This window comes from Cervus canadensis, chromosome 32 (assembly GCF_019320065.1).
Source record: "Cervus canadensis isolate Bull #8, Minnesota chromosome 32, ASM1932006v1, whole genome shotgun sequence".
Classification (NCBI taxonomy): Eukaryota; Metazoa; Chordata; class Mammalia; order Artiodactyla; family Cervidae; genus Cervus; species Cervus canadensis.
The window spans coordinates 32,165,851-32,188,454 of NC_057417.1; the positions used below are offsets into that span (position 1 = coordinate 32,165,851).

A 22,604-nucleotide genomic window follows, 5' to 3' on the forward strand; every position below is an offset into this window, starting at 1 on the left:
GGCTCCAAGACCTGTGAGCTTGCCAGGGGAGGGGGACAGTGGAGGGGGTTTGAGGACTTCACTCACATAAGTCCTTCAGAGAACCCTCTTTAACCTGTTTACTCTGGGTGCGCGCCAGAGTCCTTATCACTATCTCACAGGCCCCAGACACCCTGCCCTTCTTTCAGCTCACTGGCCTTTCCAGCTCCCTCCTTGCTGTTCCCATGGCCTGGAATTCCTTCCCCCAGACATCACAAAGCCTACTTTCTCTTCTCTCTTAGGTCTTTGCTTAAATACACCTTCTCAGAGAAGCCTTCCCCCACCACCCACTTCCAAATTATGAACAGTATCCCTCTCTGCAACCCAGCACTGTATTTTCCTCCTATATATATGTGTGTATATATATATATACATATATATGTATGTTTTCCTCCTATATAATATATGTATTTATCTATAGTCTTGTCTCACTGTATGTTTTACTTATATGACATATGGTGACCTTTCCCTCAGTAACTTCTGGAAAGATGGGCGACTTGGCATTTGTCCATTTTATTCTCCATTACCGAGAGCAGTCATCAGAGTATATTAGCACACACCTGCTGGCATTGCCATGGGTGTTGCTTATATTGTCCCCATGGTTCTGTTAAGTGGACATTCTAGAGAAAGTCATTTGAATAACTATTAATACTATGAGGAAATTGGTATTTTGGTGGCTATTTCAATAAAGGTAAAATTAGACTTCTATTATTCCTGGACCCCTGGGAATAATTTACATTTACATTACATCCCACTGTTCTTAGAAGTCCTGGCTGCCTAATGTGGTAAAAAGCAGGCAGCCATGGCCTTTCCCAGTCAGTGTTTCCATGTCACCCTCTCCTAGGGAAGATCCCCTGGAGAAGAAATTGGCAACCCCACTTCAGTATTCTTGTCTGGAAAATTCCACGAACAGAGGAGCTTGGTGGATTACCATCCACGGGGTTGCAGAGTGGGACCAAACGGAGCACCCCCCAGCGCTCCCCCAGGCAGCCCAGCGCTCTGTAAGTCTCCGTGCCTTTACTGCCTCCTGCCCCTAGGGGGCGGCAGCAGCCCAGAAGCCAGATATGAACCGGCATGTTCTGATTTGTCACCTGATCTTGGTGAATCCGAAGAAGAGGGGTGTTTGGCTTCCTTCTAAGCTGCAGGAATGAGATTTGGAGATTTCTTTTTTTAGAATCTCCTCCTGTGCATAGAAGTGGTAGGGTGTGCATCCAGTGCACACATTTTTTTAAATTCCCATAGTTTTGTGTGTGTGTCCATCAAAAAACAAGAACACTGTGGAATCTTCCCCAGAGAGGCCCATTCTGCAGTAATGTTGCCCAGAGCTGTTGCCTGGCCACTCCCAAATTTTAATTTCTACATTCAAAAATCGAAAGGTTCTTCTGTCTCAGATTATTTAATTTGAAGGATAGAGAGATATCTCCTAGAAGAGCTTGGCTTCTTGTAGAGGCATGATGTAATCCAATAATTACAAGACATAACCAAAAGAATTAATGTTTGAATTTTGTTCAGCCTTAAGAAAAGTAGGCCCAGGCAGGCTGGATTTGTCTCGTTGGGGTGAGGGGTGGGCAGGAGGAACCTGTGATCTGACCTTCCAGACTCCCTGGGAAGAGCCTGACTGACTGTGATTTTGAGTCCTAACCCCTCTAAACTAGAGTCTCTCACAGGCAGTGTACTTGGTGAAGCTCCTTTCATTGGGAATGAAGAGAGATCCATTTCCAGATATTGAAGCTACAGGAGAAAATTCACCAAGAATATCTTATTTTAAATACATGCAGTACTTTTCTCAAGCACCTTCTGCAGGCATTTGGCCATTAACTTCTTGGTAATAACCTATATTCTTGGTGATAACCTGTCTGTAAATTTTGTGCATTAGGTTGGGGAAGGGTTTTAAGGAGCAAAGAAAGGAATGCAGTGGAAAAGGCATAACTCATATCCTTAAGGCATAAACTTTAATGGACTAACTTGAAGTTGTCCCACATGTAACTTGACTTTGTCATAAAACCATTGCGATATTTTGTGTAATTTTAAAGAAAAAGGTGTGATAGGGTTCTTTTGGGAAGGGATCAGTTTACTTGGAGGTTTCTTGTGCCTTTTCCCAGATAAAATGCAGAAGCCCCTAGAACAGGGTAGGGCTAAGCTACGTTTGTAACTCTTTATGGAGAGGAATGTGCTTTGTCTTGCCCGCCATCATCTCTGTAATTTTTCATCCATTCAGCCCCTTGTGTGTGTCAGACCCAGTGCAAGGCCCTAGAAATCCGAAGATAATTGAGACATAGTATGGAAGATTATAGGCTCCTTTCAGTCAGGAATTTTTGCTGGTTTAGTCACCAGTGTATCCCCATGTGGCACATAGCAGGCACTCAGGGGATAACATTTTTTGAATAGATGAACCCTCCACTCCAAGCCTGTCTGTAGCGATTAGCAGGGCATAGACTATGCCTTCGAGGAGTGCCTGGCCCCTTGGAGATGTGATGTAATCAGATAATCACGAGGAACTATTGAAGGTGCTGTAATAGCGTTGGAGCCAAGGGCTCTGGGAGTGCAGAGAAAAAGTACCAGCTTCTGACCGAGTCAGTTGGGTTTCCCAGAACCCCTAGTATTTGAAATGAGAGCTGATGAGTAGGTGTTGCCAGCAGAGAAAGGATACCTCGGCAGAGCTTTGCAAGGCTGAAGTGTCGGGCGTGGAGCCCTGGCAGGAGGCCAGCGTGCTAGCCTGAGCGCTGGCTCGGAACAGGTGCGCCCTGGACAGCTGCTTGTCTAAGCATCTCTCGTGCACCGGCCTGCCCCCCCTCCTCCGGCAGATGCCCCTTGGCTGTGAGCTGCAGCGCTGCCTCTGCACACATCCCCGCACTCCTGCCCCTCACCTGGCTTTAGTTCCCCTGGATGTTCCTTGTCTTCTGACAGAGTGGACATTTTGTCTGTTTGGTGGTCTACCCCCCACCGCCCAGAATGTAGACTCTAGGAGGGCAGGGACTTCATTTGTTCACCAGTGGATTGCTGAGAACAGTTCCTGGTCCACGTGGCAGATCTCAGGCGAAGGAGGGGAGAGGGAGGTGTCCTCACCCCTCTCGGTGCAGATTGCTCCAGAGCAGTGTTGGTGATGGTCGTGATCTCAGCCATGTCACCAGCAGGTCTTTGTGTATCCTGGTCCTGGCCACCTTTGGGAAAGTGAGCGGCAGGTATTTGCAAGGAAAGGCCCTGGGGCTAGTTGAGGGAAGGACCAGGTCATTGGTAGTTGGTTCTGGTGTGGAAGGCTCATGTGTGTACATCTAATAGGAATCTAAAGACACACTTTCAGACATGCAACTGGAGGAAAGTGGCAGGAGCAGCTACTTCCTCACATGTGTCTAGTCCGGGATTGCTCTGTGGTTCACGGATTCCTATCATTATTATTAAGAAACCGTCCTCAGGTTTACTCCTAGTCTGTCCTACCCCTTCATGGGTCCTTCCCAGCTCTCCCAGAAACGGGGGCAGCAGGCATCCTGTGCAGCTGCAGCTGGGTGTCCACAGCTCAGTGCCCTGATGCCCAGGGTCCTACGTGGCCTCGCTGGCCCTTCCTCTGTGGTTTCCCCACATAAGACATCCATTGTAACCTCAGGGCTTGTCTCATACCCTCGTGCCCTTGGGTTTCCAGTGAACAATGACCTGCTCTTGCTTGCAGCACCATGCCAGGAAGCGGTGAGTAGAGTGGGAAGTATAAGTGGATTTGAGCAGACTTGAATCCACAGCTTTACAACCTTATAAACAAGGTGATTTGCCTCTCGGAGCCTTCCTTTTCTCATTTACTTAACAACAACAACAACAACAAAAAAAACAGATATTGGCCAAGTGGTATGGCTATGAAGACTGAATAAAATGTGTATGTGAACAGCCTGTACCAGAAGATGTATAAGTCTGAAACCTTGAGTGGGATATGAGTACGAGACGCTTTTTAAAGATGCTCCCTACCATATAGATGACATTTCAATGAGAAACGCATCTAAAGAGCCAAAGCTGAAAAAAAAAATCTCCTTTTAAAGTCAAGTCCCTTTCTGAAATCATGTAGGGAAACTGGCCCTCTTATTCCTGACCAAAAGTGATAGGCATGTAGCCATTTGCCAGTCGCAGGTCAGCCTCACTGCTGCCGGCTCATTGCTGGCCCCGCTGGGTTCAGGAACAAAGTTGTGGAGGGCTGTGGAAGAAGTTAGGCCCAGAACTGAATCCAGACTCTAGGCTTGTTCTCCAAGTTGTTTATAGGGCCCTTGTTCTGTGTGTGTGTGTGTGGGGGGGGGGGGGGTGGTCCCTGCAAGGTACTGCCACCTAGCAAGGCATCCCTCCCTCCGCCATGAGCAGCCAGAATGGTCTTTTAAAAACGTAAATTAGATCATTGCACTTCCCACCCATCGGCCTGGCTTTCCAAATGCCTCCCTCCTGCTTGAGCGGCTGCACCAGGATTGAGCACTGTCCACTCTCAGCTCTCCCCCTTGGGCTCCAGCCAATACCAGCTCCCTCTGCCCTGCAGATGAGACAGGCCATCCCCCGCCCCCATGCCAGAGGCCTCACCCCTCCTCCTCCCTCTGCCTAGAGCACCCTTCCCCCAAATCCAGCTCACTCTGCTCATCCCTGAGGGCTCAGCTTCAACACCGCATCCTCAGAGGCTTTCCTGGTCCCTGGGCTGATTCTTAAGTCTCCTGCTTTACAGCACCCAGTGCTTTTCCTCTGAAATATTCCTACCACAGCTGTAGCTATATATCCTGTTCGTTTAATGTTTTCTTCACCAGAACATAAACCCCAAGAAGTCTTGACTCGCTTATTGCTATATCCCCAGCATCTGATAGAGCCCTTGACAAATATAAAAATTCAGCAAATGTTGAGAGTGAATAAATAACCTAGTCTAAAATTGAACTTGTGTTCTCGCCTCTGCCTCCCACCCTCGCTCAGATCTGCTTCTCCTTCGGTAACACTTGATCCAAGTCCATGTTTCCAGCACCCAGTCCCGCAGACTCTTCCGGTCCTGCTTAACTGTCTTCCTGCTTCTTGTCTCAACCTCTTCAGTCTGTCAGAGCTTCTGGAAACGCAAGCCCAGTCAGATTGCCGCCCTGTCGAGTTCCCTTCTTCCATGACTGTCCGATCTCTAGAGCAGTAGATGTATGACTTTGTGATTGCTGTCTCTATTGGGGAAAAAAAAAAATGTATCCAGCAGAATTCCCCCCGGAGTGTGTGTTTATTTACTTATAAGTTATGTGTTTGTACTACTGTTGTAACGTACATTGCAAAATATACACAAATACAGAAAGTTTTAAAGAGTAGGATGAAATAAATACTTTTAAATAATTTTAGTTTAAAAAATTTTTTATTTAATGATATTAAAACCTTTTGTGCTCATTAAAATGTTAGCACATTGAGTATGTTTGATAGTTGAAATGTTTGAGAGTCTGATTCTGCTCTTTTTTTTTTTTTTTTTTGGCCGTGCCGTGCAGCTTCTGGGGATCTTAGTTCCCTGACCAGAGATTGAACCCATGGCCTCAGAAGTGAAAGCCTGGGGTCCTAACCACTGGACCACCAGGGAAGTCCCTGGTTGTACATTCTACATACTTCAATGGCTGTTGTAGCTGGGAGAGGCGCTTCACTAAAAGATGTGAATCCAGACAGGATGCTGGCTGCCTGTGTGTTCTCATCACTCATGACACTGGTTTTATTCAGTCCCATGAAGGTGCCAGCTCCTCAGAGAATCCCTGTCTGACTTAGCCCCTACTCTGCTGCCTCTCGTGTGCCTGTGTGTGTGCACACGCACACACGTGTACACTGTTACACTTCCCTCCACTGCACTGTGCTTGGTTTGCTCATGTATCTAACCTCCTCAGCACCCTTACCATAGAGAAAGTAGAACTTCTCACATTCCCTTAGTGACAGGAAGGAAAGCCCACTGATTGTGCCTGAGCTTTGACTTGGCCAAGCTTTATTGATTCCCAGGGGTTCTAGCATCCATCTCATTGTCGGTTTTTCTGTCTTACTGTGAAACTCTTAGTGATTCGGCTAGTATCCATGAGTCATTTGGGTCTTGAGGTGGAAAGAACCAGTGACTCTGACAACTGGAAGACACATGTGGCCTGAATGCCCACAGCCCTGTGGCTTCTAGAGTATGCTAAGCATTTGTGAATGGTCACATGCCTGGGCCTCATCTTTTATTTAAGAGTTCTGAGGATTTACAGCCCCGTCATTTTTTGAGTACCTGAGATGGCAGAGCAGAGACCTGGAATTCAGAGATTCTATTTGAATTGGCCACAGCCCCATGCCCCATATCTTAGGCCTGCGACGTCTCTCCCCAGGAGAGTAAGTCTGGAAGCTTCCCTGGAGGAATGATTCAGAAGTAAGGGAGCAGCTTATACTCTGTTCCGCTTCTGAGACAAAGCTGGAGTCAGGCAGGTAAGATGCAGAGTGACAAGGAGCCCAGCGACTTCAGAGCAGACCTGGGGGCATGGCGAGCAGAGCGCTGAGTCTGGTGACTTGGACCCTTGTCACCCTTGGTCTCCTCTCAGGTTCTCTGCCAGCAGCAGGAGGCCCTGCTTCGTGTAGATGATGACCTGGGACATCATCCGCTAGCCTTTGAGGAAGCTGTTCCTGTGAAGAAATGTCAGCTCCCTGACAGGGTCATCTGAAACTAAACGTGATCTTCTGCCTTATCCATTAAACATTTAAGCAGCAGAAAATGGATGAAGAGAAGCCATCAAGTGCTTTCTTTATAGTGCAAAGTTGAGACCTTAATGAATAGGCAGACCACCTTGAGGCATCTTGAGCGCTAAAGGGCAGCATAAAAACTTAACCAGAAATCTCTCTGATACCATGAGGAATACGGACTGGTTGCTGCTCCTTAATGAGGTAACCAGTATGTGCATGCCTTCCTCATCAAAAAGGAAGGAGCTGACTTCTGTGTGTATTTGGGATGGTGATGAATTCAGCTGCTTCCTCCTGCTCTGAAAATGCACAAGGGTGATGGAGAGCCTCCTGATTAAACTTGAGAGCCAGGATGTGCACGTCCCATGTGTTTTGAAGTTCCTTGTCAGCTGTGTACTCTGCCTTACAAATGGTCCTTGGGACTTTCATTAACCTTACTTTGAAGAATTGACTGTCTTCATGTTAGAAGTGTTCCAGAACATTCCTTCTAATACTGTTTAAGCACTCTTGCATTTAGGAACAAAGCCTAGCTGTACTTGAGAGGAGAGGATTCCCTCTTAGTAAAATGCCCACTGTGCTTAGAAGAGAGGGTATGTTGTGAAGAAACAACAGAGAAAGCTCCAAACGTGAAATCCACCCAGCCTGCTCTTTGCTTGTCTGTTTTAATTGTGGGTTTCTAGTCTCTTCAAAAGACATTTCATTTTATTCGTTGGGACCGCTGATCCCTTCAGCGAGAAGTACATGCCTGAAAATCCACACGTGGACCCACGGGAGAGCCACTGTGACGTTGGAAGTGAGCAGTGGCTTCACGGTGACCCCTCACTCACAGCTGACTCGGCTTGACCGGCTCAGCTTACTGTTGTGGGCCTGTGCCTCACCTAGAAGACGGGTTCTTCCCTATGCAGAAGGTCCCATGATTAATAACTGGGTCACCAGGAGTGCTGGAAAGCACTCTCTCGATGCTCTGTATTATTTTCGAGCTGTTACGCCTGGTGGGTGGCTAGGTTGGTATTGTTTTGAAGGTTAGGGCCAGATACCAGCTCATCTGTTCTCCAGCTGTTGTCTATCCTCCAGTTTCCTAGAATAGTCAGGCACAAGGTCTTTTAAAAATGAGTTTTGTGCTGCTTTATGTTTGGGTGTATAATAGTGAAGTCACTGCTGACTTAGCTTCTGTTTGCTGACAGATGTAGGCAGTAGACCAGACAGCATCAGGACCTTTTGGAAGCAACGGCATTTAACAGACAATCTCTGACCAGCTCCTCTCAACCCTATCCCCACCCCATCCCATTGATTGAAGCCTTTTATGAACAAGACTTATTCAGGTTCGCGGTTCCTCATGCAGTCATTCTGTTTATCTTTTAAAATTTTATATTTTAATTAGGTAGTGCATTTATGTAATATATGATACAAGGAGCCTACAGCCCGCTTTCCAGCCACTCCGGATAATCAGTACTACCAATTCTTGGGTATCCTTTCAGGTTGATTTTTGTATATCACTGTATTCTCCCACCACCACCTTTTTTGATGTAGAAATGCTACTACACAGAATCATCTTTTAAAATCAGCAACCTGCTTGTCTTACTTCCATGCTTGACACCTTTTGATGCCTCCTAGCACTCTTAGGATAAAAGTCAGACCAATAATCATGTCCTACAAAGCCTCACACGGACAGGCTTCAGTGGGCCTCGCCAAGCCTATTTTCAGTATCTGCAGTCCAGCTACAGGGACCAAACTTACCCAACTTCCTCTGCCACCGTCTTTTTCTTACTGTTCCTCTGTCTGGAATGCTATTCTCCTTTTGCTTTCTTTGACTCATCTTCCTAATCTCAGACTCTACTTCCTCAAGCCTTCACTGGCCCCCAGGCCAAACAAAGCTGATAACACAATCTTTTCCTTCATTGTACTTATTAGGGTGGTGATTTCCATTTATGGAAATTACATCGGATTCAAGTTTCTTTAAATTCTTGTTGTTGATGTGAGATGGTTTCCAGCATATATGAGAATATTTTGTAAACTGTGAAGGGTCCTGGAATAAAAAGTAACACTTTTTAAAATTTATATTTATAAATGAAGTTAAGCTGTGGAGGATGATAGCCATGTTTTTTGAGTGAGGGGTGGCTGAGGGGACGTTAACTTAACGACCCCTAGTGATCCTAATCTAGAGTGTCCTTCGGTTCAGTTTAACACAAGTGGTCTCTGCCAGACCAGTGCTGGAATAGTGGGTGGAACCAGCCCTCAAACAGCTCACAGCATTTTAATTTTAAAAGCCCAAGACCACATGAATCTATCCTCTGTGGTTTTTTCAGGTGACTCTTGGAATTTTTAGAAAGCCTTATACAAATTGGGTGATGGGAACAGTGCTTTATTTTGATCTAAAGAGCAGAAAATTTCCCCATGGTTCCTTCTAACGATTCTTACTTCTTCTGTTGAGATGTCTTAAGAAATATCCCTGCTGAAAGAGAGAGCGATCCTCCAAAAGAATTCAAGCCAAGTAAAGCTTATTTCACATTCCCTGTTGTTGAACGGAAACTTATATAGTGTCTCTTCACCAAGAGCTGTCTTTGTGTCTCTCCTTTATCCCCAGGAAACCTGTAGGAAGTGTCAAGGACTCTGGAAAGAGCACAATGGCCTCACTTGTGAGGAGCTGGCTGAAAAAGATGACATCAAGTACCGAACGTCTATGTGAGTAACATGAATTGGGGAGCCTACTGACTGATTTTCAACTCCCCCATTAACCTGTCTTTTGGGCGGGGCATGGCGGGCAGTAAATGCTGTGTGAAAAAACAAGCTCTCGAGCTACTTCAGTCTAGAATAAGGTCAAGGAAACAACCTAACCCCATTACGACCTCTGGGATGCAACATACTGCCGTCAGTGAGAACCATTACTGTGTAGCGCTCCTTATGTGTCTGGGCCTTTACAGACACTGACTCTTCAAGTGCCTTGGCTTACATAATACAGACGTCTATTTCTCTCTCATAATAGTCCAGCCCTGCCAGGCAGATAGGGCACATCTGTCCTGTGAGGTCATTCGAAAACCTCACTCTCTTTATCTCATCACTTCGTAGCTCCCTAGAGGAGTGTTCTCACCTCTGTGGTTGTGACTAAGCGCAACCATATTTGCGCTCCAGCCTGTAGGAAAGGAGAGAGACCAGAGACATTATTTCTGCTCACACCCTATTGGTCTAGACTGAGCCACGTGGTCAGAGCGGCCCAAGGCAGTCTCCATCTGTAGTCTCTAGCTGGCTGATTTTTTGGTCCAACTTAAATTTGAAGGGTAAGGAGTGGGTTTTGTAACCAAGAAAATGGAGTGGGAAATGGCCATCTAGGGTGGTTAACAGTCTCCAAGTCTCCACCAGAGATGGGTACTGTTATCCTTATTTCACGAATGACAACACCTGAAGCACAGAGAGCCCCAGTAAACGTGCTTATACAGCGGTTACTGGCAGAGCAGGAACTGGAATCTGGGCAAGGAGCTCCCCGGCTTTGCTGTCTGCCACAAGGTTAGTAGGTAGAATAATGTTTCTCAGAAGTGTCCCATGTCTCCCTAATTTGTGGAATCTGTAAACCTGTGGATATGTTACCTTACATGGCAAAAGAGACTTTCCAAATGTAAGGTTATTGAACTTGAAATTGAGAAGAATATCCTGAATTATCCAGGGGACTGGATACAGTTCTTTGAGGTTATAGGACTGAGGTTCCCATTTTCTCAGCAGCAGTGAACCGAAGGTTATTCTCTGCTTCTGGAAGCTCTCACACTCCTTGCCTCATGGCCTTCTTCCTCTGTCTTTGAAGCCAGCCAAGGGTGGTGGAATTCTTCTCATGTCTCTCTGATTCCTTTGTCCATCTTTCCATCTTTGTCTGACCAGAGATAAGCTTACTCTGCTCTTAAGGAGTCATATGATCAGATTGGGGTTACCTGTAGTCAAGAGCCTGGAGCAAATTTTTTAATCTTTCTGTGCCTAGAAATTTCCTTATCTCTTGACCAGTGCAAGTTCGATGCATGAAGCAAACACCCAAAGCCAGTGCTCTGGGACAACCCAGAGGGATAGGACGGGGTGGGGACGAAGGTGGGAGGGGGTTCGGGATGGGGGAACACATGTATACCTGTGCCCGATTCATGTTGATGTGTGGATAAAACCACTACAGTATTATAAAGTAATTATCCTCCAATTAAATTAATTTTAAAAATTTTCTTATCTGTAGGGTATAGAGCATAATCATATCTACTTGTAGAGTTGTGCAGATTAAAGCATCCATGATGGTTCTTGCCACATGATGTTTTCTATAACTATTAGCTCTTTGTTGTTGTATTTTAACTAGAAGGCCCTGATTTATAAATGTGACAAAGTACATAAACAGACAACTTCATGCATTCAAGGCCTGCTCACACCTGGTTGTATGTATTCTGCTTGCACTTGGTGATAGAGTTTTGCCCAGCTCAATAAACTGATTCTTGATGGCCCCCTGATCGGGCATTTGAACTACTCCAAGACTCAGTCACAGACCCAGAGATGTTTCTTAAAAGAGTTGGTTACTTTTTTTTTTTTTTGGTCCCACTATGTGGCTTTCAGGATCTTAGTTCCCCAACCAGTGATCACCCTGGCTTCTGCAGTAAAAGTACCAAGTCCTAACCGCTGGACCACCAGAGAATTCCCAGAGTTGGTTACTTTTTGAAAGCACAGCCCCCATTCTGACTCTCCTGTCAATTCCTGCGACCAGCTCCATTCAGCCTGTTAGTCTGCGGTAGACACTTGGAACATAGCTTGGAAGGCTTCTCTTGGTTTAGTTCCTGCTTAAACCTGGCCTTTTGTCTCAGCAGTAAATGGATCAGAATCACATATCCAGATGTGATACATGTTAATTCCAAAATGCAGAAAGGTCTCCCAAATGTCTGACTTCTTTCTTCATGGTGGGAATACAAAATACAGCAGTGTGTAGTTAGCTTTGGGGGGAATAATAGCTTGATATATACACACCTGACCTCCAAACTACCAGAGATTCATAGAAATTAGAGATATCTGTATTTTTAAGGGATTTATCTCCCATATTATGGCACGCATACACCATATTAATGTATACTAGAGTGCCTGCTGCTTCCTGTTCCCTGGGTTCTAGTTGCATGTCATTAGAATGGTGGTCCAGTGTGTTATCTGTTGGGTGACAGATGATCAAGGTCCTTGCCAACTGCTTCTATGTTCTCGGCTTATTGGACAGAAAGTAAAAGGCTTTTCCAGATCAATAGCTGTATACCCAGTTGCCAGAGGTTCTGTTTGTTTGTTCTGGTGACATCTGGAACAGCAGCTGCGGTGAGAGCTAGCATCTGATCAGGCCTGTGGGGGTGCATTCTCCAGGACCCATTCCTCAGTACAGACCAGTCAGAGGAGTAAAGGAGATATGTTGGGAATCAGCAGCCCTGCGTCTTTGAAGCTTTTGATGGTGGCGCCAGTCTCAGAGATGCTCACAGGAACCTGGTGTCACTGTTGGTGGGGAGAGGGGGCTCCAGGGGCTTCTGCTTCTCTGCTGCCTGCCCCACATAGCTGTTACGCCATGGACCAGAGAGCCAAGGAACCCCCAGTAGCCTACTGTCAGAAGTAAGAAACAGCAGGGTACACGCAGGGCGTAACGAGCAGGTTGTTGCTGAATCATAAGATACAGCATAATAAGTGGTGGGAGATGAGGCAGGTGTCCCAGCAAAACTTGTACAAAAGTGTTGGTAGCAGCACTGTTGGTGTTAGCCAGAAGAAGGAAACAGCCCCAGTGTCCACCAGCTGATGAACAGTCAACCAAGTGTATTGTAGTCATAGAGTATTATTCAGCCATAGAAAGGGAGTGAAGATACTTGGCTGCACCATGGATGAGCTTTCGAAACAGGCTAAGTGGAAGAAGCCAGTCTCAGAAGGCCGCATCTTACGTGATTCCATGTATATAAAATACTCATAGGAACATGAATATTTGCCTCTGTGCAAAATCGGCCAACCCACTAGAGACAGAAAGCACATTAACGGTTGCAATGGAAAGGGGGTTGGGGAGAGTGACTGCTCCATAGGTCCCGAGCTTGCTTGGGGGATGATGAAAGTGTTCTAGAACCAGATAAGGGTGATGGGTGTACAACACTGGGAATACACTGGATATCCCTGAATTGTATACCTTAAACTGGATAAAATGGTTAATTTTTTGTGTCATGTCTTCACCAAAAAAATATATACACATGCTCATGAAGGAAAGCCATTTAAGATTTCAAATAGCATGTGCCACAAGAAATAGACAGTGCCCAGAAGGTGCTCCCAGCGTACTTCAGTAGTGGTGAGAACAGATAAGCAAGGGATCACGGACTCTGGATTGGTTGTGCCAAGCGGGGGCAGTGGGCCTTCCTGTTTGGACACAAGGTCAGCACACACAGCTGCAGCTCAAGCCTCACTTCCTTTCCTGCAAACGATCACATCCTGTGGGCCTGTTTGCTTCCTGCCTCGTTTAGAATTGACTCGCCAAATCGCCCTCCTCCCGAAAAAGCCAACTGTGATTTCTCCCCAGTGCCATTTTGCACTTTCACATCACTGGATAGGTGGTCACCACACCCCTTAAGGGCAGTCCTTTCTTGGGACAGGGTCATTCTGGCTGCATCCAGCACTGTTGTTTTGCAGAAACGGACTTGAATAGATATTCCTGCAGTGTGAACAGCTGTTTGAACATTACAGCAGTGTTGAGTTGTATGTGTTCTTTATATTCCTCCATCCATTTGGAACTGCCATGACTGCCCCCACCACACCCAGTGTTACCTCACACTGGCGACTCACAGCGTGGTGAACAAGCAGGCCTGTGCTTTCTTCCTGGAAAGGACAGTGTTCTCGGGAGCCCCTGCTCCCCACCCTGCAGCTGAGGGGCTGCCCAGGTAGGAAGTGAGCCGGCCCCCGGCCCCGGCCCCAGAGTGCCGCAACCTCCAGCCCCCGGCCCCGGCCCCCAGAGTGCCGCAGCCCCCGGCCAGCCCTCGGTCTCCAGGGTGTGCTTACAGCAGGCTCCTGCTGTGGGGAGAGTCACAGTTGTGTTGTGGCCACAGCTTTTCAGACGGCAGACCCTTTCATCAGAACCTTGTGAGTCTTACCGTGGAGGATTGAGAAATGTGTTCACAGTTGCTGAGCTCACTGAAATCGTGAACATGTATACAGTGTTGACAGTAATAAACTTATTTTTTTAAAACCTTGTCCCCTTGACCTTGTTTCCTGTTCAGCAAAACTGAGAACTCATTTGTTCTTCCGTAACTTGAACTGGATTTAAATTCTTTTCAAGCCAGAGTTCTGCCTTCATTTTGGACCATTCAGAAATTAGACCTCAGTGAATAGCAGCCAGTTTCCTAATGCATTTTTCTATCTTTTAAACACATGATCTGGCTTTTGAGGAGCATATCACAATAGTCTTCTGAACATCAGTGTTTAAAAACACTTGCCTGAAAAAAAAAAAAACAAACACTTGCCTGCCCCACACTCACCTGGCTACTCCTCCTTATTAGCAGAAAAACGGGGAGTAGTGGAAGGAACAAGGCTGCATCGTCTCAGCTCTAGGAGGGAGAGTGTGGATCAGAGCTCATCCCCAGACAGTTATAGTCCTTGCACTGAGGCCGTTCCCTGGTTGGAGAGGAGAGATGTGCTCGAGCAGCAGGATGAGTCCTTCAGGGCTGTGCACCCTTGGGCTCCTTCGTGCTCGTCTTGATCTCAGCAGGGACAGCTGGGTCCAGCTGGGACAGATCTCATGCCGGCTGGGTAGAGGCAGCACAACCTCAGCCCTCTACCTTCAGGAATTGAGCGCAGCAGAGGAAGACAGACACATGAGCGTTACAGGCAGAGTTGGCACATGTTATTTCAGAGTTAGGAACAGCGCCGTTAAAAGTAACTGATTCAGCATTGCCGCTATTGAAAAAGAGCCGAGACCTGCCATTTTGACTGTAGGTATCAATTAAAGTGCCTCTGGAAGCAAGTAGCCTCCCCGCAAGCTTCCCATTGGCCAGGATTGAGTCATATGCATGCCCATCGCCTAGCTGCAAGGGACCTGGGAATGTAGGATTCCAACAGGCCAGTTTGTCAGAGGAGGCAGGCTCTGCCAACAGGAAGAAGTCCTAAAGTGGCTATCCGCTGGCCCCCAGGTGTGTCTGCCCTGGCCCTATGTCAGGTATTTAAAAATATAAGGTGTGTATAACTAAGGTTTACTGGCTCTCCATTATCCAGCTTTGTGTATATAAAAAACATTCTTTAGGAAGACCCTGAGTTTTTTTTTCTATTTTAGGCCTGTTAGGGACTCCTATAACAAACAGAGTAATCATTTTCTAAACCCCTGGTGCCAGGCACTGTGACCCAGGGTGCCTTGTATCTTATCTGTAATCCTCTTTCAAAGCACTATGAAAACGAGGAAACTGAGTCTCCAGGCAGTTAAATGATTTACTCAGGGTCATCGAACTGAAAAAGCGAAGCCAGTTTTGAGACTCCAAAACATAGATTCTTTTCACCCTTTGAATGTCACTAGAAGAACCAAGCAGTCATTATCTGTGAAAAGAAACACTTGAACAGCCATAATATTTTTCTTTCATCTTCGTTGCTATCTCCAATCATGTTTTCTTTATTTCTTTAAGTGAAGAAAAAATGACTGCCGCCCGCATTAGGAAATGCCACAAGTGTGGGACCGGCCTCATCAAGTCCGAAGGCTGCAACCGCATGTCCTGCCGCTGCGGGGCCCAGATGTGCTACCTCTGTCGCGTGTCCATCAGTGGCTACGACCACTTCTGCCAGCACCCTCGCTCCCCAGGAGCCCCCTGCCAGGAGTGTTCCCGATGCTCTCTCTGGACCGACCCCACTGTAAGTGAACGCATGGCTGCCTTTCACTTTGTAGGGGGCAAGTATCAACATGCCTGGTACATTGTGACCCATGAGAGAGAGGGCACTGCACACTGATGGCAACACACACGAAAGCTGAGAAAGTAGCTAAAGCCACTCTGCGGAGAGCAGCGTCGCCCTGTGGTTTATAAGAGAAGTCTTTTAATCCTTTAGGGTATGAAATTGTGTATGCCATTCAAAATATTTTTGAGCATAGAAAAGTAAGGCATGTCTTACATGTATCTGTGTAAAGCCAGCCAAATGCTGATACCCAAACCTCTCAGAGGTAACCCTGAAAAAGAAAGCAACAGGTTTATCTCACTTGAATATAAATAAAACATCACCAAATAGAAACCATGACCATGTTCCAGATGTTCAGAAATGGTTCAGTATTAATAGCTATTCATAATAGTTTACTATATGATACCTTTGGATGATAAAAAGACAAATGCAGTCAGCCCTTCATATCTACAGGTTCTGCATCTATGGATTCAACCAACCATGTATCGAAAATATTCAAGGGAAAAAAATTTCCAGAAAGTTCTAAAAAGCAAAATTTGTATTTGCCACATGCCAGCAACTATTTATATAGTATTTACCTTGTATAAAGTGCTTCCCTGATAGCTCAGTTGGTAAAGAATCCACCTGCAATGCAGGAGACCCTGGTTCGATTCCTGGGTTGGAAAGATCTGCTGGAGAAGGGATAGGATACCCACTCCAGTATACTTGGGCTTCCCTTGTGGCTCAGCTGGGTCAAGAATCTGCCTGCAATGCGGGAGACCTGGGTTCAGTCCCTGGGTTGAGAAGGTCCCCTGGAGAAGGGAAAGGCTACTCACTCCGGTATTCTGACCTGGAGAATTCCATGGACTGTATAGTCCATGGGGTCTCGAAGAGTCGGACACAACTGAGCAACTTTCACTTCACACTTGTGTCCAGAGTCACCTAGAAGTTTACTGCAATTCTTATGTAAATTCAGTAGGATTTTTTTTTATCAAAAAATTACCTATAATTTTGAAAATGAGACTTAATTTTTACTATGAAGCTGCACCAGTCAAAGTCATGTAGACTAATGCAGGAATAGGCAGATAGAGCAAAGGGAGACAGCAGAGACAGGAACAGCCCCTTAAGAATTTGAAGTGATAAAATTTTCATTCAGATCCCTAGAGAAATGATAGATTCATCCGTTCTTTCATTTGTAACTCCTCGGTGTTCTAGGACTAGTCTTCATGGAGTTTACAGTCTTACTAAGTTTAAGACAAAAGCCCTTTCTGTGGTTGGTGCAGTGCAGGAAGAATAGAGTGATGTGGTGGAGAGGGACAGGAGCCGGAGCGGGAAGTCATCTCAGCAGACCTCTCTGGGAGGCGTCGTTTGCAGTGAGACCTGCAGGCAGGCCAAAGAAGTCAAACAAATTCAGCCTGTTTGTGGAACAGAAAAGGCTGGTGTGGCTTGCAGGTGGTGAACGAGGGGAGGGAGGTGAGGGAGGTGGGCGCTGAAGCAGCCGGCGGGTCTCACCGAGTGGCTGGGGGGAGCTGTCGCAAGCCGGAAGGACACAAGTGACTCGGCCTAGTTTAAGTTTTAGAGGTCATGCTGACTACTGTGTGGAGAGGGAAACATTCAGTAGCTGTTTGGAGGGCACTGGACAAGCCATCTGAAAATGCTTCAAGAAAACAAAGGAGAGATGACTTTTATAGTCTTGGAGAAGGCAGGGTCCTTCTTAGCACTGCCTCAAGGCCAGGCTGAGAAACATAAATCCTCTTTGGCAAAAGACACCATAAACAAAGGTAAAGATAAATGAAAAACTGGAGGAAATAGTTGTCACACATAAATTATGTAGATACATATATTGTTAATATGTAAAGAGTAATGTGACTGAGTTAGAAATCTGTAAATATCCATATAGTAATAAGGATCAATTTGGATGTGGGTAAGAGAAAGCCCAGAAATAAGAGTGGCTTAGATATGACAGACATTTCTCTCTCCCTCCTGTCTTAAGTACAGAGTGGTGGATAGCCCAAGACGGCATATAGCTGTAAAAAGTGATGCCGTGTATCTATATATAACAACATGAAGAGAGGAAAAAAGAAAAACGTGGAAAGATTTACATGAACACAAATAGCACGTAGATGGGGTCACAGACCCAAGTTAGCCCAGGGGCAAGTACATAAACGATGGTGAGTGTTGAGTAGGCCAGGACTGTGGGACGGTAGGATGTGGGGACTGGGGCACACGGAGAGGTGGACACCATCTTCGGGACTGCTGCTTGGCCCCCGTAGTTCGTTGCCAGATGAGACTGTGCTCAGTGTTACTATGGCTTCCGTTTCCCCAGAGAGGTTAGAGATCTGTATTTTAGTGTGAAATCTTCCAGTTTTTAAAGATTGACCATTAATCCAAATCTGAAACACTGAGTCCTAGTTCAGGCTGGGATTTTATAAGTCAAAGATAAAGACTTGTTAGCCATCAGTCTTTACCCTGGTGTAGAACATCTCCAGCATCCCTAGTAAGAAAAGGTGCTGGGGTGCTGGGCCAGCCCCTGTTGAAAGCTACAGCAGACCAGGCAGGCGGCCTCATCCTCAGAGCTCCCCACAGGTTCAGAAAAGCGCTGAGTACTCTTGAAAATCCTGTATCTCCACGCCAGGAATAGTCTCCTTCCTGGGTGGAAAACCAGGCTGAGGAACCCAGGAACCACTCTTACTCCACAGCCCCGTGACCCAGCAAGACCCTTAGCAAGCCTACCCTCCCGTTGCTGAGGAAGTAATCGACTTAAGGGGTGACTTTGGAGCTAGACAGTCCCCTCCTGTTGCTGGTTGAGCCGGGGGGAGGTGCAGGCACAGTGGGATGTGCTCTCCCGGGTGCCCGACACTGCCTTGTAGCCACACTCCCCGCCCTGGACCTGGCCGTTCGCTGACTCTCGCTTCCTGGGTCCCAGCCAGCCAGCAGCTGGGCGCCTGCGCATCTTTAGGGACTTGGTGAAGAAATGGGGTCTTTTTCTTCAGCTGGAGCTCCTAGGAAGCATTTCCTAGGCTGCTCTCCTCTCCAGAAACAAAGAGCAGTGTGGGAGTGGCCGTGTGCAGGAGGGTGAGCTGCAGGCGGTCGGGCCTCCTCTCAGCCCCGCTTTCCTTTCTGCTACTTCTCGTTCTTCCTTCTCCCGCCACCTCTTTTCTTCCCACACGTGGAATTGATTATAAAGTTTCCTTCTGTTACCTTGTTTGGGCGCCACAGCATGCAACTGCCCTGTGTTTTCTTGTTGAACTGTCCTCTTCTACCCTGAGAAAGGTTCTGTATTTGCTCAAAATAAAGTTCGAAAGAAAGGTCAGGCCAGCACAAATCCCTGTGATTTCCTCGGGCAGCCACAGCCAGAGATTCTGTTCCACTTGTCCTGTTCCCATCAAAACTGGGATCAGCCCCGTCTCCTTGATTCTCACCAGGAGACCGATTGAATTCCAACCCAGCATCTGTTGGGGCTTCTGGGAACACAAAGCCATTCAGAAGTCCAGGGAAACAAAGCATGCCCTGTCATCCACCCTTCTCTCTGGCTTAATTAACCATCAAGGCCAGGAAGAATCTCTCATTTGTCCGTGAGGGAGTTATCCCTTCGTGGTTTGGAGGGAAGTTGAGTTTCTGTCCTTAATGACTGCGGATTGCTTGGGAACTGAACTAACTCCATATTAGAGAGCTGTCAGTTATCTGTTAGTTGTTGAAAATAAGCTCAAAACATTCAACCAAGAGTCTTGTAAAACAAGGTGTCTTTTTAGGAAGGAAAAAAGTAACAGAAGCAAGCCAGTCACAACAAACCACAGTTTTCTAGTTTAGGGGTCAGAATGCACAGCCAAATCACAACCTGTAAATGAACAGACATTATTTTGCAGTGGGGGATGGGTTGCCCTGGGACTTTACTGGACCTGAATGTGCTTTTTTCTTGTCCAAAAAAGTGGTAACCTAATGGGGTTAACGAGTTACACCTTACTGTTAGCAGCCATGTTCAGAGCAGTCGCCTGGCAGGCTGGATTCTAGAAGTGGGACAAAATTCATAAGAGCATTTTCTCTTTAAATACAAAACAAAGTTGGTTTTATCTTGGGTTTTGGCTACCAGAAACTGCACAGAATTGTTCTCTACAACTTCTTTGTTTTTTAAATATAAGAATTTGAGGCATGTTTAGTTCAAATAAAACCCTAGGGCTTTTACAACCAGTTTACAATTTGGCACCATTATCGCCTAGCCATTTGGTCAGGAGACTTATTTATTTTTCCTAAACCTACAGTGGATTGAACCTGACATTAGTATGTGTTAATATATTTTATTTGTGACTATGCTCTAAGGCAGCTGTATCATCCCAGTTGTATAAATGTAGAAACTTGCAGAAGATTATAGTCAGTAAAATGTGACATGGGGCACCCCCGGTGGTTAGCGCTCCATACTCCCACTGCCAAGGGCCCGGCTTCATGCCCTGGTTGGGGAACAAAGATCTTGTGAGCTGCGTGGTGCAGCCAGATTTAAAAAAAAAAAAAGTGGCCTGTGTTGATCTCAGGTCTTCTGTTCTCTCCACATCTTAAACAAAGCTGCCCACCGGCCCTCTGCCCTCAGTTGGCTGCAGCACCACCCAGCCTGGACCAGCATCTGTCTTCCTGACGGGTCGGGCACTGGGGACACGGGGCTTCTTTGAGACTCTTGTTTGAGTGGCCTGGGAAAAGAAGAGGAAGTAAAAGTGTTTCAGAGAGGACTGGGGAGTGAAAGGTGGAGACCCTTCTAGGGAAGAGCTTCAGAAAGATACTCCAGACTTTAGGTTGGTAACTAATTGTTAGTTTCAGTGGTTTTTCCCCTTAACTTTTAAAATGTACCTTCTGTAGAAGAAACAAGATGCTAAGGTGAACCTCATGTCTAAATGCTATTGTTGCTGTTAGAGCGTGGGGGCGGGGCCGCCTTCTTATCCTACAGGTGAGGACCAGGGTTCGGGTCACGTGGTAAAACCAGGATGCAGGCCCAGGTCTTCAGGCAGATGTTAGCTCCCTCATCCCAAAGCCTCCGCCCTCTGGAGCGAGCGAGGTCACAAGGACAGGAGCTGCCCACCACTCCCTGAGCCCTGTGAAGGGAAAGGCCTCCACGGAGGGCTGGGCCCTCACCAAGCAAGTTGCAGATGTAGGAAGGGGCCTCGACAGTGTCCCCAGTCAGTCCAGGTGTGACTCGAGCACGGCACCAAGGAGGCAGGCAGCGTGGCTCAGTCCACTCGACACGGCCTGTCGGCCTGGGCCGCGTTCAGCACGCGCCCCAGCCCAGGCTGCGTCCTTGAGCCTGACGGGAGTCACAGCGTGGCCACCTTCCCTGCGCCTCCAGGTTCCAGCCAGGGAGCACTCGACAGAAAGGTTTGGGTTCCAGGCCTCTATGACCCAAGGAGGTCTTCACAGAACCAGCCGAGCGCCGTCCAGCCTGCGCTCCTCCCCAGCGCGCTGTCCGGATCTCCTCCACGCCCCCTCCCCGCCTTCCAGACCCCAAATGCACAGCACACGCACCCTGGCTGCAGTGCACCCTCCTCCCCCCAATTTCCTGTTGCAGGGGGACAGCTGGCGCTGGGGGGTTAGGGTCTGGTGTTGCTTGGTGATCTGCAGCCGATCTGGGAATAATTTGAAACTAAATCCTCAGCTCTTTGGAAGCCTTTTATGAAATCATTGCAAGTTTATTAACAACAGCTGTGGCCACACATGACCTGGATCCCAGCCCCAACCCCACTCCCAAAATGGCAGGAGGGGAGCAGCGGTTGACTTGCGATTCTCAGTCCCCTTTTAAGGGGAAAAAAAGTTAAGAAGAAACGTTACCACCCTCCCTTCGTGGTCACAGGAGGCTGGCAGCAGGCAAGTGGGTGGCCATCCCTGGTGCCCAGACGTGTTGAAGGAAACAGGCTCAAAAGGATGTTCAGAAGCGTCACAAGCACAGCTACGCACTGAGTGCTCAGACATCTGTTTTACGAACCTTCAGCCCGTGGTGGCGCTTGTTGTCAATATCTGATGGGTGGAAGCCTTCTCTTCTTCCTTTTAACCGGTTGCAATTTCTCTTCATTTTCTCCCATCCAGACCCTGCTCCATGGGCAGAGCTGTGGGGCTTCATTGTTGGGGGACACGTTTTAAGGAGTTGGGGTTTGGGGTGGTTTTCCTTCATGAAAGCCTCTCTGGTTTTCCCCCTCACTTCTGCGAGCTGCCAGCACGCCGAGTTGGTACTGGGAGAGGCCGCCCGCTGCCAGCCCCCAGCTGCTCTGGCTCGCCTCACTCCCCACCCACCATGTGAGGCAGGCGTGTCAGAGTCTTCCGGGTTAGGCCAGCGTTTCTGTATCTTGCTGAGCTCAGAGGAATTCAGCGGAAGGAAACAAAACCCTCCCCCTGTTAAGATGCAGCCACTCGTTTCTTTATATAAAGTGTTCTTCCAGATCTGCTGGGCGGTGAGACGCCATGTCCCTCTCTGCTTTGATCCTTTGTCCTTGGCACTGTGTTTGGGGTGCGCGGCCCACTGCGAGCACCAGACCTGTTCTCCCTGTTCTCATTGCACGTGGGCCAGGGGGTAGGGGGCGTCTGGGTTCCCCTCCCAGTGTGGCCACGAGTAGTGATGGAAGTGCTATAGAGTCACTTCTACTCAGGCCTGCTGTTTTGTTACACTCAGTCTGAGACTTGCCCATTCTGTGGATCTTGATCCACTTATGTGCCCATTCTGTGGATCTGTTTGCAAGGTTTCACCAAGGTTAGGAGGGGGTAGAAAGAAGGCAGAGAAGGCCTTCAAGGTCCATCTTAAGCCGTGAGCCAAAGGCCACGGAGAGGAGTGCTGGGGTGGGCATGTTGCCCTGGGTAGCCACTCTCCAAGGCCTGTCGAGGTGTCCAGTGTGGCGATGTGGGCAGAGCGGTCTGTTCCTCCCGCAGTTCCCCAGTGACCAAGGCAGTCAGGGTGTAGAGCGGCACTCAGGTCTCAAGGGGGCACGGTACAGCCTCCACCCCCACTGGGGGCAGAGCAGTCAGAGCAGCACTGACCGCTCACTCACAAGGCTTCAGCCCCCGCCTGCCTGCAGAGTCCAGATCTGCCCAGGCCCCCTGGG

The 22,604-nt window shown here is 47.5% G+C and overlaps 1 protein-coding gene across 3 annotated transcripts in view; it reads left to right on the forward strand.

Moving 5' to 3' along the window:
* The window catches only part of RNF216 (ring finger protein 216), a 113,587-nt gene that overhangs the window by 82,693 nt on the left and 8,290 nt on the right, over positions 1-22,604 (forward strand). For all 3 annotated transcript variants that reach the window (XM_043454861.1, XM_043454862.1, XM_043454863.1), the window contains 2 exons: positions 9,260-9,357; positions 15,294-15,516. In XM_043454861.1, coding sequence (XP_043310796.1) covers positions 9,260-9,357; positions 15,294-15,516 — 321 coding nt within the window. The remainder of the gene's footprint in view (positions 1-9,259; positions 9,358-15,293; positions 15,517-22,604) is intronic.